Raw genomic sequence first — 26,412 nt, forward strand, 5'->3', positions numbered from 1 at the left:
TCTGTTCAGGCCTTGTAAAAAGGACCTTGCAATTGAACTTTCAAGATTATAGACATATTATAGGATGATGTCAGTCTGACTTTTCTGGAAAATGCAACAAATCTAAGTTGCTAGCACTGTAGAAGTAGTATTGCCTGTCTCATGAGTTCTACTCTTTGCCACAAACTGGCTTTAAAACATGTTACCAACAGATGCCCTATTAGAAAACACCAAAGTCACCTTATTGCTATATACTGAGTGTTTAAAATGCCATTTGATTATCAGAATGCACTTACAAGCATGAAAACAGATCTATTGAGAGGAACGGCTAATGATGAACTTGTGTTCAGATTCTGCATAGCAAACAGAAGGTCCTGCTCAACAAAACCCCCAATGATAACAACTCCCAAATTATGGCTACCTATTTTTCCTATCATTAAAAATGGCAACTAGAATTATTACTGCTCTTAATAGCTAGCAGTGTATTCTGCAGCCTTGCATCACTGAGTTTTGCAGATATTTTATAGAAATACTATTTGACTGATGAGTCATCCTCAGAACACAGCATTTTAATGAAATAATGCTTGGCATGCGACAGATAAATCTAAGTTAAAACTGGTAGAAATTGCTTGAGCTGGCGGAAGAATTACATCGAAACATGGCTGGGTTTTTTTTCCCCCCAAGTTTTTTACAGCAGAAAGTAAAATAAATTAGTATCGCCAGAAAATAAACAGCAGATTAGATGCTTCTCTTTAGTCCTTCCAGTGGTCCTTCCCTTGAGAGAAAATACAAGCAAAGCGTAGAGTTGTATCTTGTGACACCGGTGAACACTTAATACTAAATATAAAATGTTTATTGAAGCCTGTTTTTTCCCTTTGCATACAGGTTGAGTTATTTTCCTATCTTTTCTCATAATCCTTCACCTTCTGTCTGCCCTTTGCTCTTTACTTTCCACTGCAGGAGCTTAAAACATTCTTTGTATGGACTGTTTACCATGCAAATCGGTATGTGAATCTTGATTTTTATATCATCTTGTTCCTAAGGGACTTCAGTTGAGAAGTCCAGATGCAGGAGGAGGAAGGGCTGTCATCAGTTAGGAAGTTACTAGTAGTGATACTTTACACTGCTTTTCTGTGGCATTAGTGACCCACCAAGAATTGTCATCAATTCTCTGATTTGAAAACTTTATTTCTGAAGCATTTGCAGTGAAACCTTTCTAACACCCTGGTCAAAGAAACAAGAAGTTTTTTGTGGCAGGTCTTGGGAAGCAAAGCATTTCGTAAATAACACGTGAACCTTGAGCAGAATTTCTGTCACTAAAATAACTGTACTATTTACAAGCTACAGAGAAGCAGTGTCTGCTGCGATTTCCACACTTTACGAATTGGGATCTATGGTCCACACTTCACTTCTTTATCAACACCTGGGTAGAAACACCATCCAAGTTGTTTAGCCTTAGTGAATTGTCCTCATCAGGCTTTCCAGTCTGTGCAGTAGTTACCACTAACTAAAGGCTGACAGCAGGATTGAACTTTGTCTTGTTTACTTCAGTATTAGATGGAACATTCTTGGCTCTAAACAGGGAATTGGTTTCAATGATTCCTATACAACTGACTTTGGAGTATCTTATGGCTACCTTGCCAGCTGGAAGTGCAGCCAGCTTGGACACCTTGCATTCACTAGGGACTTGTCTAAATCGAAGGCAACAAATTGCATCCTGTAACAATAACTACAACAGATGAGAAGATTTTTTTAATGAACAGCACATTAAATAAACTAACTCAGACTGTTAGCTGATGTAGACTCATGTTCTTTTATGGTTTCAACAGATCTATGCTGATCTATTTCAGCTGAATTTTGTTGCCCTTCTCCCCATTGTGCTGAAAAAGGCTCTTGTTGTTAGCACTGTTTTACGGTTGAGGTTAACCTGAGTTCCTGCTGTGAAGATGGCATTAAACGCCACAGTTCTGGCCTGCGTTCTTTGCTGGTATAATGATATCTAAGTCTCAACATGAAGTGATGTTTGAGTGAAATTTGCATCTTAGCACAGTGCTGTTTGTAGATGTCATGCTGCAGTTGCCAGAAGATAAGTTAGCTACACTATTCTAGTTGATGGTTGAAGATTTCAGCTCTTCTAGTCTGAATGTTTTTTAGCAACAAGCCAATGAAATGTAATCATATACAAGAAATTCTCTAACGAAACCAACACCGTAAAACTGGGTAGTTGAAAGCACACAACTAAGATGTGCTAGTGAGGAAGAGATGTGGTATGATTTAAACGGGTAGCACCTTACTCTTAAACCCATGTTATCTCGTAGCTTTTTTGGAACTGTATAGGTTGGTAAACACAAGCAGCAGCAGCCTTTGAAGTGTCTAGATGCCATCTCAGTGGCTGAAAAACAATTACTTAGTGTTTTGGTTTGGCCTGGATAAATGCCAGGTGCCCACCAAAACCACTCTATCACTCCCCCTGGAGGGACAGGGGAGAGGAAATATGATGAAAGGCTCGAGGGTCGAGGTAAGGACAGGGAGAGATCACTCGCCAATTACTGTCACGGACAAAACAGACTGAACTTGGGGAGAAAAGGAAAGTTTAATTTATTGCCAGTCAAATCAGAGTAAGATAATGAGAAATAAAACCAGATCTTAAAACACCTTCCCCCCATCTCTCCCTTCTTCCCGGGCTCAGTTTCATTCCTGTTTCTCTACCTCCTCCCCTCCCCCAAGCGGCACAGGGGGGATGGGGAATGGGGATTATGGTCAGTTCATCACACGTTGTCTCTGACGCTCATCCTCTTCAGGGGGAGGACTCCTCACACTCTGCCCCTGCTCCAGCATGAAGGTTCCTCTCACAGGAGACAGTTCTCCACAAACTTCTCCAACATGAGTCCTTCCCACGAACTGCCCCAGCATGGGTCCTTCCCACGGGGTACAGTCCTTCAGGAACAGGCTGCTCCAGTGTGGGTCCCCCACAGGGTCACAAGCCCTGCCAGCAAACCTGCTCCAGTGTGGGCTCCTCTCTCCATGGGTCCTCAGGTCCTGGCAGGGGCCTGCTCCAGCACAGGCTCCCCACATGGTCACAGCCTCCTTCAGACATCCACCTGCTCCTGCGTGGGGTCCCTTCCACGGGCTACAGGTGGATATCTTCTTCACTGTGGGCCTCCATGGGCTGCACCGGAACAACCTGCCTCACCATGGTCTTCATCACAAGCTGCAAGGGAAGACTCTCTGCTCTGGTGTCTCGAGTACCTCCTCCCCCTCCTTCTTTACTGACCTTGGAGTCTGCAGAGTTCTTTCACTTCGTCTCGCCCCTCTCTCTTGACTGCTGTTTCCCCAGAGGTTTTTTTTCTTCCACTTCTTAAATATGTTATCACAGAGGCGCTACCACTGTTACTGATTGGCTTGGCCTTGGCCAGTGGTGGGTCCGTCTTAGAGCCAGCTGGCACTGGCTTTATCAGAGATGGGGGAAGCTTCTAGCAGCTTCTCACAGACGCCACCCCTATGCCCCTCCTCCCCCCCCCCCCCCCCCCCCCAAACCTTGCCATGCAAACCCACAACACTTAGATATTCTCCAAGATTTTGCAAGAAGTAGCTGACCAGGTTGCTGGATTTCAAAAATTGCCGTTTAATTCATTAAAGCTGTGGCAACCTAAGGAACTGAACCAATGTCTCTTAGGCGGACTATTTTGAGGTAACTAAAAAAAATAGAATTTTAAAAAATTCTCTGAAACTCATACCCCTTCCCATTGTGGACTGATGCTTTCTTATCCCATCTCTTGATTAGTACTACAGATCTAGTGCATAAATTTATACTTCTGAATATATATTTGCTCATGAAATTTTGATAGTAAAGTCATTCTGCAGTTAGCTTTTTATTCTGTAAATGTGTGGTGTTTTGTATTTCACTAACAGGAAGGATTCCGCTAGTTGCTTGAGCTCTCACTTTCTGTTCTAGACCCTGGGAGCCAGTAATGTTTTTATGGAAGTTCTTGATAAGGCAAAATGGCATTTCGAAGAGACTTTTCCAGCAAGTATGAGGGAAATATTGTAATGAACAGGAAGGTAAACTGGGATGCCTACTCAGGGAAATTCAGCTGCTTGTTTCTTTAAAAGATCTTGTAGTATTGCTAATTGGTGGTAACTTATTCTGTGACTGGACATACTATGAGCTGCCGTTAGCAGAGGCAAATAGAAATTCATGCCCTTTACTGTCTTGAGCTTTATGAAAGTAGGTGATTTTTATAAAACAAAACTGTTTTTCTTAGTGTGCAGGCTATTTAAGACCAACAAAGGAATAAATGGTTTGATATTTTTCTGACATCCGGCATGAATTTGGCAATGAAGAAAGCGGTAGCCGTGATGACAGTCTGAGTCCTGTTTAGTTCTGAACTTGACTAGAAAAGACAATACAAGGAAGGGTGAAACCACTTGAGCATGTTAATAAAAAAAAAAAAGTTCTCACTTGCAGTCCTCCAGTCAGAAAAGCCTGGGCATTTTTGTGATCCTGTCATGTGATCATTAGGGTAAAAGCTGTAGGTTAGTAAACTGCTGGGTCCCTGTTACAAAATGTATTTGTAACACTTATTTAGCCTGAAGAAGCTGTGGATTTTGTGTGTGTGTGTGGCCTGCTGATAAAAACTAAAGCTGTAAATTAAGCTGTAAATAATTTTACAACTGGAGCCTGGAATTGACTATATCTGTAGCCAGCTTCTAGACTGGAAATCTTCCAAATTATGGAACTGCATTTTATTTCTACTTGTCGTACAATCAACCCACAGAGTACAATGAAGCAACATTCTTCCTTCCTTCTAACAACTCGCAATCACCTCAAGTTGTGATCTGGAGTTTTTGCACAGCTATGGCAATATTTCCAGGCACATGGTAACTTTTCCCTCTAGAATCTTGATGTTGTTCTTTTCACTCCAGCTTTTCATGCTTACACCTTCAGTGGCCTAGTCCTTTTAATCTAAGCAAAATCTCAGTGAAACTGGTGCTTTATTTCCTCATGTTACAAGCACCAAAGTATTTTCCTTGGCTTTTTCCTTTTTCACCAACTTATAATTCTTTAGGCTCAAAGAGATATGGTAAGTCTCCATAAAAGTTAATGCTACTTCATGCTTCAAGCTTGCTTTGATTTGTTAAATTCCTTTGCTAGTGCCTGATTGGTTTTGATTGTCTTGGTGACTGAGAATTTGTTGATTTATATGAACCATTCAGAGATTTGGTCAAGCCTAGGTCCCTCAGGTCTGTCTTCATTTGTACAAACAAGTCTCACTTTTGCTGTGTTTTTCATTTTTGAAACCAGTGTCTGATGGGGCTGCAGTCATTGTTTATGTCAGAACTCCAAATTGTATTGCAGACATTGGGAAGCTTTTCAGTATGTAGTTATTTTCTCTTCAGCCAGTGTTCAAAGGCTATTGTTCCTTTGGTGTGTTGGGGCTCTCTGCTGCTAATTGTGCCAGGTGTGATGTAGAATGAAGAGCTGATTTTTCAGGAAGACAAAGACACTTAATATTTAGAAGTAAATGCTAACATTTTGGTGGTCTAGGTCTGATGCAAGTAACAATTCAGATCTGTTGAATGTGAATAGTTCACTTTCATGAACTGTTCATGCTTCATCTTCATGCTTGGAACATGAACTTAAATGTGCTTCATCTCAACGTGTTGAAGGATGTTCGTAACTGTGGAGTCCTGGCTGGACGAGAGGGGACATAGCTTGGTGTGTTGAGCAACCCAGGTTCTGATCCGGAGGTGAGCCTTGGGAGCGGCGGACACGGAACCCTGCTGGGAAGGGAGAGCGACGAGCTCGGGACACTGGAGCAGGGGGAATGTCACCGTTTCCTGCCACACTGTCACTTCCTTCCTGCCACACTGTTGTTTCCTGCCACAGTACTGTTTTCACTTCGAGATGCAGCTCTGCACCAATCACAACGAGTTGCAGTAGTTTTGCCTATATATGGATTAGGGGTTTAACTATTCAGATGCTGTAATAGTTTTGCTATATAAACCTTGTTTTTTCTGACTAATAAAGGTGAACGATCATACTCATATTGGGGTCACATCGTTACAACGGATCCGTAACCCACGCCTACATTTGGTAGCAGAGGATGGACAGTTTCCCTGCAGGAGTCCCTCGGTCTGCGGTGAGCAGCTAGAGAGGGGGCGTGGGAACAACGGCTGGGAGGGTCCTGCCTGGGTGCGAACGCGCAGGGCAGACACGGACGGCCAACTCCCAGGAATTTTTGGGCCACACTGGGGCTGCCTGGCGCAGCTAAATTTTAACATGGAGGCCGTGGTCGCAGGCATGGAGGTGGATGCTGCGGCAACGTTGCTAGTCGGTATTCTCTCTAAGCGAGGAATAGACGCAACGGCAAAGCAACTCATGAAGTTGATTAAACTGGGGCAACGATGGGGTCACTTTGCGGATACCCCGCTACTGTTTTCCATCTCGAAATGGCAAGAGTTAGGAGAGACTATGTGGGAAAGGACAATAACGGGGGAGGAAACGGAGGAAAAGGAGATAAAAGCCGTCCGCGAGCTCTGGCGAACAGTATTACAGACCTTAAAAGCCATGAAAGCTGAACGAGAGGTGGCGTGTGCTGCAGGTCAGATGCTAGCTCCAGAGCCCGGGAAAGATCACGCGCCTAAGCCTGGGACATTATCACGGGTTTTCAGGCTACCTGCCATTAGAGGGATGACTGGGATCACTTGTAACACAATTGCCAAGATTCGGGCGAGTGCGGAGCGCGGTTCCGGTCTGGGCGCAGAGGTGGGTGGCCCACCGGAAGTTGCTGCCAGAGAGATCAACTTGAAATGCGAGCCGGACGCGGTAGTACGACCGCCCCCGGGGAGCGGGGAGGAGTCGGGCACGGAAGTGCGACTGTCTTCCGGAAGAGGGGAGGAGCGGCTCGTACCACCCCCAGAGGGGGAGGGAGAAGGGGTGCGGCTTACGACATCGGCCCCTCCTGGGGCGCGGCCTGCAACATGGGCCCTTCCTCTCTATCCACCCCTGCCATCTTCCAGCGAGGCGTCTCCACTCCTGATGCCCTTGATGGTGGCCAGAGCGAATTGCAAGATAAAAAGCGTGCTGTCTTTTGCAGTTAGTTTTGCAGAGTCTTCAAGACATGAGCTTGCAGTTCCAGCATATGTCAATCGTTACCAGCCCCCCCCACCGGGAAAATGAGGCTTCCTCTCCGAGATGTTTAGCTGGGCCCTCCGGCACCGATCACACCTACCCGCTGAAGCGGTGCTATAAGAGATGCCATCCTAGATGGACAGTGGAACGTTGCCACCATTATGAGAGATACACAAGCCTTAGCCTGTCCTGTGGTACAGGTTAATGGATGACAATCGTAAGTACGGGTGTTTGGCCGGAGGAGTGGCCACTAAGTGTTCCCACAACGGCTATCGCAGGTGTGGGGGGACACTCCACTCCCATGATTAGCCAATACCCTGTGCAAATAACCTTTCCTGAAGAGCAGGAGGTCAGTTTAAAGGTCTATGTCATGCAGCTGCCCGAAACTCTTTCAGCCCTAATTGGGTGCGACGTTTTGAGTCAAATTGGAGTTGTACTAGCTACTACCCCTTTTTAGTTATGGGCACTGGCGAGCAGTCGCCCAACCCACCGCTAACCTGGCTTTCCAACGAACCCGTGTGGGTTGACCAGTGGCCCATGACAGAAGAGCGACTGCAAATAACAAGGCAATTGGTAGCAGAACAACTCGCTGCAGGCCACATCAAGCCTTCAGTCAGCCCATGGAAGACCCCTATTTTTGTCATTCCGAAAAAGAGCGGCAAATGGCGCTTCTTACACGACCTATGTAAGATTAATGAGCAGATGCAACCCATGGGAGCTGTACAACCTGGAATGCCATCACCTGCTATGCTTCTGTTGGGTTGGCACGTGATCATTGTTGACCTAAAAGACTGTTTTTTCACTATACCTTTACATCTGCGAGACCCTCAACGGTTTGCCTTTTCGATACCGGTAACCAACAAAGCAGCACCTTCAGAGCGATCTGAGTGGATTGTCTTGCCACAAGGCCTGAGAAACTCACTCAGGCTGTGTCAACTTTATGTGGCTTGGGCCTTAGCTCCACTCAGGGAGCAATGGCTGAATACAATCATTTATCATTATATGGATGACATCCTCTGCTGTCAACAGGAAGCGTTCAATGACGATTCCTTGACACAGCTGAGTACTGTTTTAGCCAGCAAGGGCCTTGTTATTGCCCCGGAAAAGGTTCAGCGATCAGCACCATGGAAGTATTTGGGGTGGCGCATCTCTGACGCTAAGATCCAACCACAAGAGGTGGAGTTAGCGACAAATTTGTGCACATTGACTGATGTACAGACTTTACTTGGAGATATCCAGTGGGTGCGCAACTGTGCTGGTATTTCCAATGCTGACATTGCACCATTGACATTACTACTACATGGCTCGCATCCCAGCACAGCAGTCACCCTATCACAGACGCAGCAAGCAGCTTTGCAACACATCGTACAGAAGCTTCAAACAGCCTGGACTGCTAGGCGATTGCTAACCCTACCTGTCACCGTATGCCCTTGTTTGTCAGTGGCAAAACAAGAAGGGGGAGACTCATTCCTGTACAGCATTGTTGAATAGTCCTGATTTTGCCACTGACAAGCCTATTAGGGGTGATGATCCTATTTTACATACTAGAATGGGTGTTTTTAAGTGTGCAGCCAAAGACTAGTACACAGACACGATCAGAAGCTGTGGGAGAGCTAATCAGAAAAGGTAGGACGAAGATAGTGGAAATAACAGGGGAAGAGCCGCAGGATATCAGTATACCGGTCAAAGCAGCAGATATGGGATGGTGGTTGAGGCGTGCTCTACCCATACAGGAAGCTCTGTTAGGCTATGATGGGAGGATACATTCCTGACAGCCGAAAGGGAGATTGTGGCAGTTCTTGAAGCGTAATCTATGGCTTGAGAAGTCCAGAGTTCAGGAGAAGCCGCTGGCCGAAGGAATCACAGTGTATACAGATGCAGGCAGGAGGCTGCGTAAGGCAGTTTGTGTTTGGCAAGAAGGGGGCCAGTGGTGTCGTCATATGATACAAGGACAGGATGGAGATTCGCTACAAATTTTAGAGCTGACTGCCGTGGTCTGGGCTTTAACTAATTGGTTAAATGAGCCTTTAAATGTTGTAACTGACTCCCTTTATGTAGCCAGGATAGTGCTTTGAATACCGGATGCCTTGCTTAGGGAGGCAGTCAATCCTAGATTAGGCAAGCTGTTTATCCAGTTGCGGACCGTACTGTCTCAACGGGCCGTACCTTGTTGTGTCATTCATGTACGTAGCCACCAATGGGATCTGGGACTAGGGCACGGCAATCAGATTGCTGACAACTTAGTCAGTCCCGCATGCCCTATGCCTCCAGTAGACTAGTTTCAGCAGGCCAGACAGTCATGAGAATTTTCACCAAAATGCAAGAGGTCTGCGAAGGCAATTTGGACTGACAGAGAATGAGGCTCGTTATATTGTACAGGCCTGTCCTAAGTGCGGAAACCAGGGACCAGGTATAAGCCAAGGGGTCAATCCAAAAGGGCTGCAGGCACTTGCACTGTGGCAGATGGACGTCATGCACTTCTCCGAATTTGGGCGGCTGAAGTACGTGCATGTCACAATAGACACCTTTTCAAAAATGATATGGGCCACTGCTTTACCTGGGGAGAAAGCGCAACATGTTTGTAAACATCTGCTTTTGTGTTTTGCAGTATTGGGGGTCCCTGAAGAAATTAAGACCGATAATGGACCTGCCTATGTCAGTCAAAAGTTGAGATCATTCTTGTTGATGTGGGGAATTAAGCACACCACGGGAATTGCGCATTCTCCGACAGGGCAAGGCCTCATAGAGCGCACTCATCGTGTGCTGAAAGACTACTTAGATAAACAGCGAGGAGTTGAAACAGAAGCGCAATCAAGGTTGCATTGAGTTCTTTTTACTTTAAACTATTTGTGCCTTATGGGTGATCAGGAGGCACGGCCTGTTGTGGTGCATCACCAGAATTTAAAATTCAATAGTGCAACGACTTTACCGCGGTTTAAAGTGATCTATAGAGACCCAACTACTGGAGAATGGGCTGGACCCGTACCAGTGATATTTAACGGTCGAGGTTATATGTGTGTTTCCACAGGTCACGGTCCAGTCTGGGTGCCTAGCCGAGCCGTGAAGCCTGCTTTGAATCAGCAAGACCAGTTAGCCGAGGAGCAACAAGCAGACTCTCACGAGCAAAGCAATCAAGTAGAAGTAACCTGAATAGAGGGAAGAGTATATGAGTGGTTACCAGGAGGTACTTGTCACCGATCCCACCTGTGATGTTTTGTAAGATCTGTAAGCCTCGGGTTTTATATAATTGTTACACTTGCTAACCATAGCGGCGGCGGCGAATATCGTTTGCGAAGCATCAGTGTAATCAGTGCCTTTAATAGGGCTCAGTGTAACTCGCACTTTAATTGTTACAAAGTTCAAGACAAAAGGAAGCGATGCTTATCTCTGTAGCCGCTTGATGTAAGTAAGTTTAGCAAACCAGAGAGTTAAAACCGTTTGGGTAAGTAGTTCTTTTAATATAGCCAAAGTAAGTTAGTGCCTGCTGTTTGGACCGTCCCCAAAGCGGAAGGGGAAAGACGAGAGTGCGATGCTTACATCAGTTTTGAAGGGAATGGCAGGAAAACGAGTGGTTACCCTGTTAGCCGTACTCTTTACATGTTGTCAGATTATAGTAGGCGAAGAAACCCTTTACCGCATTGAGCCCCGACAAAATCTATGGGTTACCTGGGCGAACAAAATGGGCCAATCAGCATTTTGTTTGTCTCTTGCTTCCACAACAGAACCTTTTCGCACCTGTCTAATAGGAGTACCTAGCTACAATGTTACTCATTTTGCTAATTATAGTGCAGGCAGATGTACAAAGGAGATTCAAGTGAGTAATTGCAGTGCCAAGCTCATACAAGGTCTGAATCGCACATTGCCCTGGGATCCTCAAGAGCTGAACTTGCTAGGATCGATGAGGATTGGTAACACGACCAAAAACTGGACTCAAACTTGTTTTGTATTTGAGGACCTGCTATTGCTAGGCCTAACCATCACCATTTCTTCAACCAGTCAGGGTGGGCCAATGTCACTCCAATTGCTTCTTATTATGACTATCAGGGCCACTCTAGAGCAGTCACCTTCTGTGGTACCAATGATACGAACAAAAGAAGCCCCCAAGGTCTAGGCACCTACAGGATGGAAGGTGGTTCTCCCTTGTGGAATAATGCTACGCCTAAAGCCTTGCCTCCTGACGTGTTTTTAATCTGTGGCGACAGGGCATGGCAAGGAATTCCTCGTAACATCTATGGCGGCCCGTGTTACTTAGGTCAGCTGACATTGCTAGCTCCAGATCGACAGTGGTGGAAGAAGGTAACAACTCGTCCCAGGCGAGGTGTTACGGGTCTTCCTCCTAACTGCGATGATCGAATCACTCTCCCAGGTACCACCGAGCGAGTATTTATGGCATTATTAGTGCCCGGTGCCGCCGGCGGTGCAGCGTTAAACCAGCTAGGGAAATTGACATGCTGGGCAGAGAAGCAAGCCAGTGTTACCACAAACGTCTTGCAATCCCTGCTAGAAGATCAGAGTAGTCTACGACATGCGGTATTGCAAAATAGAGCCGCAATTGATTTTTTACTGCTCGCCCAAGGACATGGCTGTGAGGATTTCGAAGGCATGTGCTGTATGAACTTGTCCGATCATAGTAAGTCCATCCACAAGCAATTACAATGTCTCAAACAGCATGCCAATCAAATACAACAAAACCAGGGATTTTTTGATGGATTTCTCACCTCGCTCTTTGGTAATCTGCCCGCTTGGTTTAACAGTTAAATTATAGAAATTTTGCGTATATGTATCGTGTTACTTGCTGTTGGAATTATAATATGTATTTGCTTTAGCTGTCTTAAAAGGGCTCGCTCCAAGATGACGAAGCAAACCTGGCTTGCTCAAAAACAAGAAGGGGGAATTGTGGAGTCCTGGCTGGACGAGAGGGGACATAGCTTGGTGCGTTGAGCAACCCAGGTTCTGATCCGGAGGTGAGCCTTGGGAGCGGCTGACACGGAACCCTGCTGGGAAGGCAGAGCGACGAGCTTGGGACACTGGAGCAGGAGGAACGTCACTGTTTCCTGCCACACTGTCACTTCCTTCCTGCCACACTGTTGTTTCCTGCCACAGTACTGTTTTCACTTCGAGATGCAGCTCTGCACCAATCACAACGAGTTGCAGTAGTTTTGCCTATATATGGATTAGGGGTTTAACCATTCAGATGCTGTAATAGTTTTGCTATATAAACCTTGTTTTTTCTGACTAATAAAGGTGAACGATCATACTCATATTGGGGTCACATCGTTACAACGGATCCGTAACCCATGCCAACACGTAACCTGTGTTGAACTTCTTAATGCCTATGTCAAACACTGAGATCTTTTGGTTTGTGGCTCCATGAAGGTGTCACAGAAGAAATATTTACCATCTTTTCCCAGAGGAATGCAAGTTTTAATGGGATTTTTAAAGTGCTTTTTAGAGCCAATGGATTCTGAGAATGTAAACTAGGAACTTTCATCTTTAACTGGAGCCAATGGTTGTATGGAAACCTATTGAGATTATAATCTAATCATAAATCCTTTTTTGACCTTCTTTTGGAAGATGCAACTGGTACAAGCCTACGCCAGGATGACGGGTTGAGATAAGGGACTGCACTAAAAATGGTGTTTACTGCCATGTTGTAACCGGATACTTTCACACTTTTGAACAGTTCCAAGATGGAAGGGGGTGAGCTTGATTTGTTACGTCAAAGACCACAGAGCATATGTGTTCCACTGAACAAAATGCAAGGAGTATGACTGCTGCACATCAAAAGAGTATGTGCATATGACTTAAATGTATACCATCTGGAATTTTGTTATTTAGTAAGGAAAGAATCTGGTTGGAACTGCATGTGAGATTCGTAAAAGGTTGTTGGGTGGGTTTTTTTTATGAGTACCAACTTTTATTTATTTAAAAAAAAAAGTTGTCTGAAGTTTATACTTTGAAATATTCTTTTCAGCAGCTCTAAAATTAGATGTGCTATCTGAAGGGCTAAAGACTTAAGTATAAATTTCTGAATCGTATACTAGGTGAGCTGTACTGGCTGGTACTGTACTGGCTGTTGAAATAATTATTGGCTCTAATCCATTGCTTCCTCTGGGGGCTTCCTTTTGGACTCATTAGATAACTTTTGTAAGTGTCTCTTTTTAAACAAAAAGAAAAGTCTTTTGGAAGTATTAATATGTTGCTTACTTTTGTTAGACATTCTTGCAGCACTGACCAGTGTGATTTTCCAAGTCCAACCAAATAAAAACTTCCATCTCTTCTTATACTGTGAGACTTGGTATAATAACAAGCTGGACTGAAAGCTTTCTTCTTGTGGAGTCAGTTTTGCTTAAAAGTGACGCAAGGGCTTTTTTGTTTGTTTCAGGGTGGTTGTGTTTTGTTTTTTTTTTAATGCAGTGAATGGATCAGAGAAGAGTTTACTCCTGGACATCATCAAATCCTTTAAAAAACAAAATCCAAACAGGCTGCCCAGAGAGGTTATGGAGTCTCCCTGGCTGGAGATATTCAAGACCCGCCTGGACAAGGTCCTGTGCAGCCTGCTGTAGGTGACCCTGCGTGTGATTCAGCAGGGGGCTTGGACTAGTTGACCCACAGAGGTCACTTCCAACACCTACCATTCTGTGATTCTGTGAAAAACAAAACCACACCCAAAACTTGAAGACTCTTTAATCTCCCTAAAAAAGAGAATGAATTACTAACATACTCTAGGTATTTTAGTGTAAATTGTTGGTTTGCTTAAGCAGTGGCTGTAATATCTGATGAAAGAAGGTGTTACCCAGAAAATTGTTTTAACAGTCTCAAATTGTGTAATCCATGTCTCAGCTGAATTACATACTTGGATGTGAAATTGGCAAAAGAACATCAAGAGAGGCTGTGTGTTTAACTGCTGGCTGAAGGAGAGCTGGCCAAAACTTATCTTTAAAAAGACTGGCATAATGTTGATTGGGAAATGGAAGAACTAAACCAATGGATTTCACCAGCATTGTCCTTCAAGGGTGTTGTCCCATCTAGCATTAAACAAGTAAAGCAGAATCATCCTGATTGTTTATAATTTCTGTTGAACAATAAACTGAGCCTACAGAAGTTATCCATTATTTTTAATCATCAATTCAGATTAAAAAGGACAATTACTTTAATGTTTCATTCTCTCTGATCTCTGTTTTGAGTTTACAGTCACTTCTAAGGTTCTATCCCTTAACTCAGTAGTAGTTTTTATTACTTGTCCCTACTCTGACATAATGCTCTTGAATGCCTCACTGTCTGTTCCTCTGAAACAAAATGAAGATCCAAGCCTCCAGAAAGAAAAAATTCCATCTAAGAAGCCTTAAAACTTGCAATACTCCTTTTCCTCCTATTCCTGTAAGACAGAGGGTGAGTATTTCTTTCAGATTCTAGACAGATAAATAGTTCTTTTATGAGTAATTGAGGGAAGTCACTTTGCACCTATGTACTGAATTTCTTTGAGACATCAGAGAACATATGGATAATAGTGATACAGTTGATGCTGGATTTAATTGGTACTTGTGCTGAAAAGCCTTCCTAGGAGTTTGCTCTCCAAAGGCTCTTGATACCCGTTATGCATAAGGAGAAGCTCCATTCATGCATTAAAAACTGATTAAGACAGAAAGAACAAAGAATAGGAAGAAATCATCAGTTTCCAAAAAAGAAGACGGGGATGTTGGGATCTGCGTTGTTCAGCATATGTACACATGATCAGACAAACATGTAAATAGTGAGGATACCACATTCACTATACTAATTCGTAAAGCTAACTGTAAAAGGTTGGAGAAGCCATGACGCCGAGTAGCAGAATGTGAGGTGGCCTACACCTGGAACAACCTACAAAACTACATCTAGTCTATTACTGGGCTTTATATTTATAAAACTGAGGAGGGGATCTTTGTGCCTTTTTTGCTGCGCTTGAGGCTGGATGACAGCTGGGAAAGCTAACAGTGTTGGGAATTGTAAAGGAAGGAACTGACACCAAGATAGTGTATGAAATCACAGAATCACAGAATGGTAGGGGTTGGAAGGAACCTCTGTAGATCATCTGGTCCAACCCCCCTGCCAAAGCAGGGTCACCTAGAGCAGGTTGCACAAGACCTTGTCCAGGGGGGTTTTGAATATCTCCAGAGAAGGAGAATCCACAGCCTCTCTGGGTAGCCTGTTCCAGTGCTCCGTCACCCTCAGAGGGAAGAAGTTCATCCTGATGTTCAGGTGGAACTTCCTATGCTTCAGTTTTGGCCCGTGCCCCTTGTCCTGTCACTGGGCACCACTGAAAAGAGTCTGGCCCCATCCTCCTGACACCCACCCTTCAGATACTTCTAAGCATTTAGAAGATCTCCCCTCAGCCTTCTCTTCTTCAGGCTAAACAAGCCCAGCTCCCTCAGCCTTTCCTTGTAGGAGAGATGCTCCAGTCCCCTCACCATCCTCGTAGCCCTCCGCTGGACTCTCTCCAGTAGTTCCTCATCTTCCTTGAACTGGGGAGCCCGGAACTGGACACAGTACTCCAGATGAGGCCTCACTAGGGCAGAGCAGAGGGGAAGGAGAACCTCCCTCAACCTGCTGGCCACACTCCTCTTGATGCACCCCAGGATACTATTGGCCTTCCTGGCAACCAGGGCACACTGCTGGCTCATGGTCAACTTGTCGTCCACCAGGACTCCCAGGTCCCTCTCCACAGAGCTGCTCTCCAGCAGGTCCGCCCTGAGCCTGTACTGATGCATGGGGTTATTCCTCCCCAGGTGCAGGACCCTGGCCTTGCCCTTGTTGAACTTAATCAGGTTCCTCTCTGCCCAACTCTCCAGCCTGTCCAGGTCTGGCTGAATGGCAGCACAGCCTTCTGGTGTATCAGCCACTCCTCCCAGTTTTGTGTCATCAGCCAACTTGCTGAGAGTGCACTCTAACTCTTCATCTAGGTCCTTGATGAATAAGTTGAATAAGACTGGGCCCAGTACTGACCCCTGGGGGACACCACTAGTTACCGGCCTCCAACTAGACTCAGCGCCGCTAATGACAACCCTCTGAGCTCTGCCATTCAGCCAGTTCTCAATCCACCTCATTGACCACTCATCCAGCCCACACTTCCTGAGCTTGCCTATGCGGATGTTATAGAGACAGTGTCAAAAGCCTTGCTGAAGTCGAGGTGGACAACATCCACTGCTCTGCCCCTCATCTACCCATCCGGTTGTGCCATCACAGGAGGCTATCAGATTGGTCAAGCATGATTTTCCCTTGGTGAATCCATGTTGACTACTCCTGATAACATTTTTTTTCCTCCACTTGCTTAATGATTACCTCCAGAATGAGCTGCTCCTTCATCATTATTCCAGGCATGGAGATGAGGCTGACGGGCCTGTAGTTCCCTGGGTCCTCCTTCTTGCCTTTTTTGAGGACTGGAGTGACACTGGCTTTCCTCCAGTCCTTGGGCACCTCTCCTGTCCTCCAGGACCTTTCAAAGATGATGGAGAGTGGCTCAGCAATGATATCTGCCAGCTCCCTCAGCACTCGTGGGTGCGTTCCTTCGGGCATCAGTCTGGGCTGCTGTGTCATACCACATCAAAAAGAAAAAAAAAAAAGTGAAAGTAGAGAAGGGCAAGAAGTAATTGAAGTATGGAGTTCTTGTCATGTGAGAAGGGGCTGCACATGCAAGGCTCAGATTGAGTAAGAGCCATCTGAGAAGGAGTATGATAGGCCTGTTGCAGATGCCATCTAAGAAGGAGTGTGATAGGCCTATCGCAGATGGAAAGATGACTGCAAAGTGATTGTTCATGTTTCCTTGTACTACGAGAACGTACAGGGTCAAAAAGGGATTAATTTGTGAATTTATGATTGCTTACATAGCTAATGTAAGAATTGCTTGGTTGCAACCTGTGACACACAAAATTTTTTAGGTCATTAAATGTGTTGAAGCTGTTACCAGGCTAAAAGGACTATTCTTGTCTCTAAATGTTCAGAGCTAGACAGTATTTGGAAATAGGATATTCAGTTACATGAGTTTTTGGTTGATATAGTACAATGATTTGTATTGTTGTAGTTAAAGATAGAAAAAAACAGCACCGACAACTGGGTTGAGAAAGCCAAGATTTTCAAATATCACAAATGATTTAATGTTTACTAGTTCTTTGCTTCCGAACATAAAAAGATTCAGAGATTGAGTGAGCTGCAATCTCTGTGAATCTGTTTCAAATGTATCCAAGGTTAACACCCCACAATGAGGATACTTGAAATTGCTTAGGGACAGGGTTGTCACTGGGGTGTTGGGAGGTAGACACATGACAGCTTTGAAAAGAACAGAATATAACACTTCTCTGAGTGACTGTAGGCATGTCACTTGCAAAGAACCATATGTTACATCTTTTACTCACACTGGTGACTTTCTGGTCACACATGATCCGCTTGAGATAGATTAACAGAGAGTTTTGTGGCAAGTAAATGGTGCAGTGTAATGCTGCCAGAAAAAATAAATCACACCAGTGCACAGAAGTAACTAATAAAATAGCATAGCAGTGATCAATTAATAATAAAGTGATTTTAGATGTTTGGGATGGAAAAACATTTTGGAAGGACAAATGGACAAGATAAACCTGGCAAACACTGAGAATGGAAAATGCTATCTGGAAGTAGAACATACAGCAACTGTATAAAGGGGATGGCAAGTATCTGCTAAGGCAAGAATCTGGTGATGAAGAAGACAACATGCACCCTGTGCCCCTGTCTCTTGCAGGTTGCTTTTGTGCATAAGTTTCTGTTACATATTTTAATGTTCCTGCTAGCTCTGCAGTACCTGCATCTGTCTTTATGATTTAATGAAAGTTTTAAGATTGGTTTAAATTTAGTGAGAGAGATGACTAGGGACAATAGGTACCAAAGATCATCAGATCACTTCTCTGGGGACTGAATTCATGACCTTTACCTTCAAATACAGAAAGCTACCTCTTTTGGGGAGCTAAAAAACCACCTTCATAATTTGAACTGTTGGGAAGAGCTCACCTGCAGAAGGCGTAATCTCTGCTCAAGAGACGGATAGTTTTTGGTTCATGTGGGTGCAGACCCAGAAATCAGAGCTTCAAAAAAATTACCTGCTCAGGGTATTTCAGACCTCTCTACATGTATTTTTTCATCTCTCTCCACAATGTAAAAATGCAGTGTTGCTTCTTGAGCACGTTTGGAATTTTTTATCATCTGTCCAAACAGAAGATGTGATCATCGTGGGTGAGAGGGAAGGAATAATAGAAGAAAATCTGCTCAGACTAGATAATAATGAAGATTATATCTCCACAAACTAATAGGATTTCAGCTAAGAATCTGAATAGGATGCAATCAAAATAATGTTAAAAAGTTAAGCTTTTCCACTGATTTCTAACAAGGTGTAAGAAACCTGTTCTTGTAAAATGGGCTGTAAATGCTGTTGCTTCTGATGCTTCCCTACTGCTTTTTTCAAGGGCTCTCTCACTACTAAAAATATTTTAGCCTGCATCAAAATGCACCAATAAAAATAACATACCTATTATTGCTATATATGCTATTATAAGATATTAAATGTATCTTTCTTTCCATCGTTTCCCTTCCCTGAACTGTAATGATAGGTAAGAAATACTAATTGATTTACTTTACTTACAGAACACTTTAATGCAAGATAAGTGGCGGCTGCATTTACTAGGTTATGACATTAATATTTCCTCAGCACTGGTTGGAATGGCATCTTACTACAGTAGTGCAGTTGGGGGCAATGCATATTGAAGCCTGTGATACATAAAAATTTTAAGAAATTATTTTTTCCATTATCTAGAGTGAAACAGAAGTGAAATAATTTGCATAGTATGACATAGCAGATCAGTATCAGGACAAGGATAAAATCAGACACCTAGTTTAATGACCTGCACAGTAGACTGTAATGCCTCAAGCTTCAACACCTGAAGCAGAGCTTTGAAAAACACCTCTGTGATTTAAGAGAACAAATTTCATAGACCTTATGTGCCCCTATAATTTAAATGTTCAAAAAAAGAACAGTTTAGTTTTTTTATCACCCAGTTTACTCCCTGACTATAATGTGAGTCTGGCAGCATTTCTCTTGCCCTGTTGTTGCTTTTCCTGTTTTTGTTCCAATTAAATTACAAAAACGGACTGCTATGTGTTTGTATAATACCTTGCACAAAGTGGTCTCATCTGGATTTTGATACTGTACAATAAATCAAAATGACAAAACCAATTTCGAAACGGCATACACTTGGATACCTCCAACTTCGTATAAACTCATAAAAGAAGACTTCTAAAGAGATCAGTCCAGAATGTTATTACCAGAGACATGAAAGTAAGCATATTTTTCATGTATTAAAGCATCTGGAGGTTTTGCTATGAAGTCAGACAGTCTTAACACTAGCTTCAGTAGAATCAAAGCTCAAATGAGGAGACAGGGAATTGCTGTTCTGCTGTTGAGGAGTGCAGCTTTGGTAGTAGGAGAATGTAGTTATAAATGAAATTATATTTTAAACATCGTCAGAAAACTGTTTGGAGCAAAGGGCTAATGAACTATTAATGGTTACTGTAATAAAAGGTTAATCCATTACATGCTGTTACAAGCAACCCATTAGGCCTGTGAGACACATTAGCTGTCTTTTTTCAAACCGTTATGTCACTTACGGATGTGCTGATAGTCGTTAGTAACAAGTACTCTTCATATTTGTTTATAAAAGCAGTTTGTTGTTTGTTAATATTTTATAAAGTTCTGTGGAAAGTATGACATATTAATGGTTGTTACTCATCCTTTATCTGGATTGATTTCAGGTAAGTTTTGCTTTAAATTGAGAAGTACAAAGCTAAGCCCTGGATTCTGCCTAAATTGCCAGGGCTGAAGAATTTGTATTTTGTGACTGCAGACAGAGTTTACAAATATTAAAGCAAGTCTAGATAACACTATTATTGAAGATTTCAGTGATGCGCACTTACTGCTGTTAGTTGCTACAAGATGTGGAGCAGTAACACTGAAGTACAAGGATAGGAAATAAATGATGCTGCAGACAAATGTTTGTTGCAGACCAAGCAGGCTAATTGATTTATGTGGTGGAGCTGTACTAGTATATTCTGTCAATATTTTGTCTTTTATAAAGCTTGAAATTGTTCATTGAATGGTTTGTCTAGCAAACTTTCCTGTATTAATATTTTTCCTTAAAATGTAAATGTATACTCTTTTTCCCATTCAAATACCTTGTGCTATATTTTCTAATTTCCAAATGAGTTCTCTTGGGCTAGTCTCCTGTAGTGTATCGCTGGGGAAGTACTTAGAAATTGGCCAAAATTTCAGTGGGTTTTCAGAGGCTAAGAAGACTGAGGAGGCAGTTTGTTTTTGAGCTTCATTGGCAGAGTTTACTGCAGCTTCTATTGGCATGTTTTTTCTATGTGTTTGAGTATCTGTAGTTTTTACTGTTTCTATGGAGTACCAACTGATGGAAAGGAAGAAGTCAATTCTGCCTTTTGGCAGGACAGTTGCCTGCTTTCTCTCTTGAATACTGGATCTTGCTATGAATTTCAAATACTATACTCACTATTCATTTAAAAATAACCATCCCAAACCCTAAGACAAATCACCTCCTTTTGCTTCTAGTGAGATGTTGAAATGTCCATTGAAGATATTGCAGGGTTTGACTCACGCTCACACGTGGGCGCTTCAAAGTTTTGAGTCCTGGTATCTGCTGTGCTTTCTGCACCCAGACAGGGTAAACCCTAGCGTAGTGGTCTGCTGTGCAGGGTGACTATGTGCTACAGTCTGTGTGATCCACAGCACTTCTTACTTCTTGCTTTCTCTGGGTAATAAGTACTTAAAATATTTTTTTTATTAGGCTGTGGGACCTGGGGAGGCAGTGGATGGATACTGGGGCTTGCTGGTGTGGATGCAAGCACCAGTTAGCTATTAATAACATAACCTCCCCGGGGAGAGGGCACGCAAACAGGCTAAAAGACAAACGTACTGTAATAGTGGGTGGTCGCTGCGTTATCTGAGCTGCGGAGCCGACAGCTCCGGTGAGCCAAGGCCTGTCTCTGGTTTCACCCCTCCAGGCCAATGGCTGACTGGCTGGGTGAGAACGCATCTTCACGATACCGGCGGCTCCCTCCAGCCAAGCAGCAGAGCGTTCACCTCGCAGCGAACGGGAGCTGGCTGCTGCTTCTTCCTAGCCAGGCTGGAAATTCCTGGCAGCCGGCTACAGCCATAGCAGGGAGGCCACCGCCCCGGCTGACAGCACGGCGCAGGGGCCCCACCGCGCCGCACTGCCTGTGTGTGCGTGCGTGCCTGCGAGGAGCAGGTGGGCCCCGCCGTAACTCCGCCCCGCCCGGCTCCCCGTCGCCCATACGGGGAATGGCAGCACCCTCCCTGCCAGAGCGGGCTCTTCATTGGAGGAGGGGGCTGTCAATCCGCGGCCGAGCGAGCCGCGCTCCCCGGCAGGCAGCTCCGCGGTCGGACTCCGGAGCTGCGGCCGGGTGCGATCGGGCGCGGCGTCGGAGGGAACAAAGTTTGCAGCTGCCGGGAACTTGGCTGCTCGCGTCCTTGATGCCCGTGGCCGGAGCCGGTGCCTGAGGGCGGCGGGCAGCCGGGCGGCTGGCGCGCCTTGCTGGTCTGCTGCCGGCGCGGCTGGCGCAAAGTTTCAGCTATTTTAATGTACTAAAATCCAGGATTCTGATTATCAGCCCTCCCCGCCCCCACCTCTCCTCCTAGGTAGGCGACAAATATTTTTATTCTGTGGATTAGGTAACTTTTTGCATGGAAATTTACTGACTTCTGAGTGGTCCCCGTTTCGGGGAACGGCGGGAAAGGACTGGTTTTCATCGCGATTTATTTTTGTTTTCTGGATCACAGGATTTCTGGAGCTATATGGAGGGATCTCAGAATGGTGTGCACCAGGAAAACCAAAACTTTAGTGTCCACTTGCGTGATTTTGAGTGGAATGACCAACATAGTCTGCCTGCTCTACGTGGGCTGGGTCACCAACTACATTGCCAGTGTTTATGTGAAAGTGCAGGAGCCGATCTCGGAAAAAAAGTTAGAGGAAGACAAAGGGGACACTTTACGGATTATAGAAAGGCTGGACCATTTGGAAAATGTCATCAAGCAGCACATCCAAGGTACCACCACCTTACCCCTGCTTGTTTCCCCCCCCCTCCCTGCCGCTTGCTGTGTGCAGTCCCCGTCCTCTCCCGCCGCTCTTGTGTGTGTGTGCGGGTGACATTCCTGTCGCCATCGGGGAGAGCCATGCCTCAGCCCGGAAGAGCCGGGGGCTGCGCGGAGGCTGCGGTGCGTGTGGGAGTCCCCGGCGGTCCCCTCCCGGAGCCGGGCTGCGGGCGGCGAGGGGGGACCGGTCCCCCTCCGCTCCCTCCCTCCTCCCGCACGAGGCGGCGAGCGGGGCCGCCGGCTGCCGGGAGTCGCCCCCGCCCCACGGGGCTCGGCTCCGGGGCGGCTCGGCCTGGGCGCTGGGCAGCGGCAGCCCCGCCGGGCCGGGCTCGGCCTGATGCTGTGATAAACCTGACCTCAGCCCCCTGCCTTGCTGAAGTAGGGGGGGTCCGCGGGGAGGGCTCGGCGCGGCGGGCAGGGCAGCCTCTTCCCACCTTGCTATTATCCTCATTCTTTTGTGTTTGGTATTGTTCGTTTCCGAAATGGGTTGCTGCAAGGGGAATTTTTGTTCTCCCCCTATAAGCCTGGCTCTGCTAATCCGTGCTGAGAGGCTGCGTGCGTCCGGGTGCGCTCAAGGTTTTGCCTTAGTGCTGCTGTAGTGCTGGGGACCACTTGGGATTATAACTGGGGCAATTGCTTATTTGTGTAATGCCTTTTTAATTTAATCTCCTTTTAGTGGGAGCTCTGGGAGGAGGGTTGAAGTGGGCAAGCAGTGGGGGAGAATGCTGTTATTTCCTGGGAGTTTGGGATTTTACATGACTTTGCTTTGCTGGATGATGTTTAATGTCTTCTTTTATATTTTCATCATCTGCATGGCATCATACAGTCGTTCCCTCGCTCTGCTAAGTGGGTTGGGTAATAAGGAGGCTGAGGGTGGAGGTAGGTGAGAACTCTTGCAAAACCTGGAGGGACCATCTTTCTCTGCTGCTGCATAACCTCTACTGAATGTTCAAATCCCAATTCTAGTCTCTCCTAAATCCAAAAAGGGAGAGCAAACGATCTGGTAAAGGATACCTATCACCAGTGCAAAAAACCTCGCTCTCTTCCAGGCAGCTTTGGCCAACTGGTCTTCTGGGAATATGAAGAAGGGTGGAGCAGGCAAGGTGCCTAATCCCCTATGAATTGGGCTTCACCTGCTAGTCAATACTTGTAAGTTTGCGGCACTGTTAAAGCCCAGCTACTTTGCTGTGACTGGTATTGATTTTTTTTTTAAACTAAACTATGACACATCACCATTCAGTTTGTATATGCCTTCTTTTTTCAGATAGTCTTGTTATTTTGGGTAAATTATTAAGGTACTGCTTTTTTTTCTGGATAATAAGATGTAGCAGCTCCTGTAAGTTTTAAGTTCTCTCATGCAGTCCTTAGGTTTTTCTTGATTCCTGAAATGGATTTTAAAAAGGAAATATATTCTTGTCTGTGTGCCAGTGGAGTGCACTGTGGAAGCATGTATGAAGCAGGGATTTTTCAAAAGGCACTGTTAAGAGTTAGATACATGAAATTAATTGACTTTCCATATGAGGATGGAGCAGAACTCCTTCAGGTTTGTTGGTGTGAAGCTCCGGTACTCTTATTTCTTTTCAAGGAAAATAACAATCAATGCTGATGTCCTTATTGGCATGTTCTTTTGGTCAGTGGTTTTTCTCAGAGTCGTAGAGAAAGGTATACTGAAATCCGGGGAGAGTATAGCATGGATTAGAGCATAAACTTTTTTTGTGACTTTTTGTGACTATGCATAAACCAAATCAGAAGATATTTTCCTTAAATAACATCTGTATGAAAGTTGAAGAAGGTCTTCTAAAAATGATTAAGTGAATGGTTTGGTGATAAGTACTAAAATATACTTATGGGAAAAAAATAAAGTTTACAAATTTCTGATACCTTGTTGAAACCTATAAGATTAAAAAATGAATAAAAAAAATTTAAAATCACAGCTCATTATCCCTAAGTGGATTTTCTGTGCTTTTACTTGTCGAATCATAATAACTAGGGTTCTTAAGGAATTCCTGTGGCATAGAATGCAGAATAAGATGTTATTTTAATCAGATTTTGCTTACCGCTGTGAGATGCTGTGAATTCTGGGTCATGGTGCAAAACTCACTGAAGTCATTGAAAGGAATATCCCAAGCTTGGCTGGGTTTGAAGGTTAGTTTTAAGAAATTTTAAGTTTGGGTTCATTGCCATAAATTGGGTTAATCAGCTACTGTAATGGTTCTGGACAAGGTCAGAAAGGTTATCTGTAGTTTGCCATCAGACTTCTCCTGGACCGCTTTTTTTATTTTTTATGTTGGAGAGAGGTGTCAATAGCTCAGATGTCCTGCAGTGCTGAACAGGCATGAAATTAGCACGGGTAATAGAATTGCATCCTGCAAATACCAGAGAGCTTTAATGGCTGCATTTTACACATGGGATTGTGCCAATATTTCATTTTAATTTTTTTTCTGATTGAATTATTTAATTAGATGCTATCTGAGAATTCCTTTAGCATATAAATTGCAGTCCTGTAATATTTTACCAAGTGTCCTGGAAGCGAGAAGGAATTAGAGGTGCCTTCGTATAAAACATTTTTTAAAGTGAATATTTTTTATAAGACATTTTCATGGCAACAGAAGTATCAGACTGAAAAGAGATTTCCAGATAAGAGAAGTTCATAGAGAATGAAAACATGGATGCCTTGTTTTCGGAAAGAACAGTATGGAAATAGAAATACTGGTACTGGTATTGGCCAAGACTGGAAAAGTTTGGATGCACTAGCATGTGCCTTGCACACCTTACAACTCTGTGTATCCACACTTCTACAAGTGTTGAAGGATAATAATTTCTCTGCACACATTTTTTGGATGCTGGAAATGGAATAAGAGCGTGTGTGTCTGCTCTGCCTGTATGGTACTTCTCTGCTTCCTTCTTCCCTCGTATGTGTTAGTTTATGTTGTGTAGCCTATGGGTGTGCTGTGCAAGAGTCATGCATCTGTATACTGACTTCTGCGATAGACAGTCTGGGGCAGGACTGGCAGCACTGCAGTCTAGTTGGGCAGTACGGACCACAGAAAGAAGCATTCTGTGGAGTGGAAGCGTCATGCTGGAACATGAGCTTGGGAATCATGAATTCTTGGCTTGTGGCCTGCCACCGTTTACAAGATGGTTTTGGTCAAGTCACTTTACCTTTTTACAGTGATGATGACCAGCATGCTTTTCTATGGCAGTGTGTTATGGTGTGCTATGGTGACTGTGGTGTTAATTACATCTGAATGCTACCCAGCCAGTACTAAAGAGATTCCACACACATACTGAACCCTCCCCCTCCAGTATTTAGCAGGAGGCATACATTTGTGCTAGCAGGCAGCCCACTGAGATAAACTTTTAGTTTCCACTTCCTTTTGAGTTTGCAAACAAGATGGTGCATTTTTTGAGATTAATTGTGTTTGTGCATATGTGTGTTTATGTGTGTGAAAAACTGAGGGAAAGACCAGATGGATAGTTTTATGCAGAATGCAGTCCTTTTTTATGTCTAACAAAGGTGTGTGGCACATGTATAATCTAGTACTATTGAGCTTTGTTACCAGAAAGTATACTTTAAAGGGCTAAAGTTAGTAAATATTGTGTTAAATGAAATATCTGTGGTTCCAACCTAGGATTTGAAATCAGTTTTTCTCAATTATATTTGAAAACAGTATGTTCTGTTGAGTTCACAAGGAACATACGGATTCAAAAAAACCCAAATGCTCTGATTTTATTAAAATCAATACAAGAGTCCCTCAGATCACAACATATCCTTCATCTTAATAATGTGTTACGCATTGGCTCTGTCACCTGCCCTAAGTTGCATGTGCAGTTGGAAGATAATGGGAGCAGGCAGGCCGCTCTTAATCAGATGCTTAGTTTGTAACAATGACACCAGGAGAAACACTAGCTGGAAGGGAGCAATTTATTTTTTTCTGCAGCCTAGCTTTCAGCTATTGTAGGTGATGAGTTAAACCTTTTTTCTTGAAAAGCTATGCTATAATTAAGCTGATATAACTTAAAATGCCTCATTCATGCCATCCTGTTTGTCTTATTATGCAATGTCATTTTATTATTTTTTAGCCTTTCTAGTTTTAATCAGATTATGTTTGCA

General features: G+C 44.2%; 1 protein-coding gene and 1 long non-coding RNA gene across 17 annotated transcripts in view; both read left to right on the forward strand.

Moving 5' to 3' along the window:
- Nucleotides 1-15,137, forward strand: part of LOC142362100 (uncharacterized) — a 107,192-nt gene extending 92,055 nt beyond the window's left edge. Inside the window, exons 3-4 of one of the 2 annotated variants that reach the window (XR_012764671.1) lie at nucleotides 10,143-10,339; nucleotides 11,941-15,137. This is a non-coding gene — a long non-coding RNA (uncharacterized LOC142362100). The remainder of the gene's footprint in view (nucleotides 1-10,142; nucleotides 10,340-11,940) is intronic. The other variant, XR_012764670.1, reaches the window with a different exon arrangement.
- Nucleotides 15,138-21,549: 6,412 nt separating this feature from the next.
- Nucleotides 21,550-26,412, forward strand: part of GALNT18 (polypeptide N-acetylgalactosaminyltransferase 18) — a 321,219-nt gene continuing 316,356 nt past the window's right edge. For 14 of the 15 annotated variants that reach the window (XR_012764669.1, XM_075427473.1, XM_075427471.1 and 11 more), the window contains exons 1-2: nucleotides 21,550-21,845; nucleotides 21,987-22,252. Coding sequence is in view for 14 of the 15 variants with exons in the window: in XM_075427473.1 (XP_075283588.1) it covers nucleotides 22,018-22,252 (235 nt within the window). In the remaining variant the exon portion in view is untranslated. Of the gene's footprint in view, nucleotides 22,253-26,412 lie in introns of all 15 variants that reach the window. The other variant, XM_075427469.1, reaches the window with a different exon arrangement.

The sequence above is a fragment of the Opisthocomus hoazin genome, chromosome 7 (genome assembly GCF_030867145.1).
Source record: "Opisthocomus hoazin isolate bOpiHoa1 chromosome 7, bOpiHoa1.hap1, whole genome shotgun sequence".
Lineage (NCBI taxonomy): Eukaryota > Metazoa > Chordata > Aves > Opisthocomiformes > Opisthocomidae > Opisthocomus > Opisthocomus hoazin.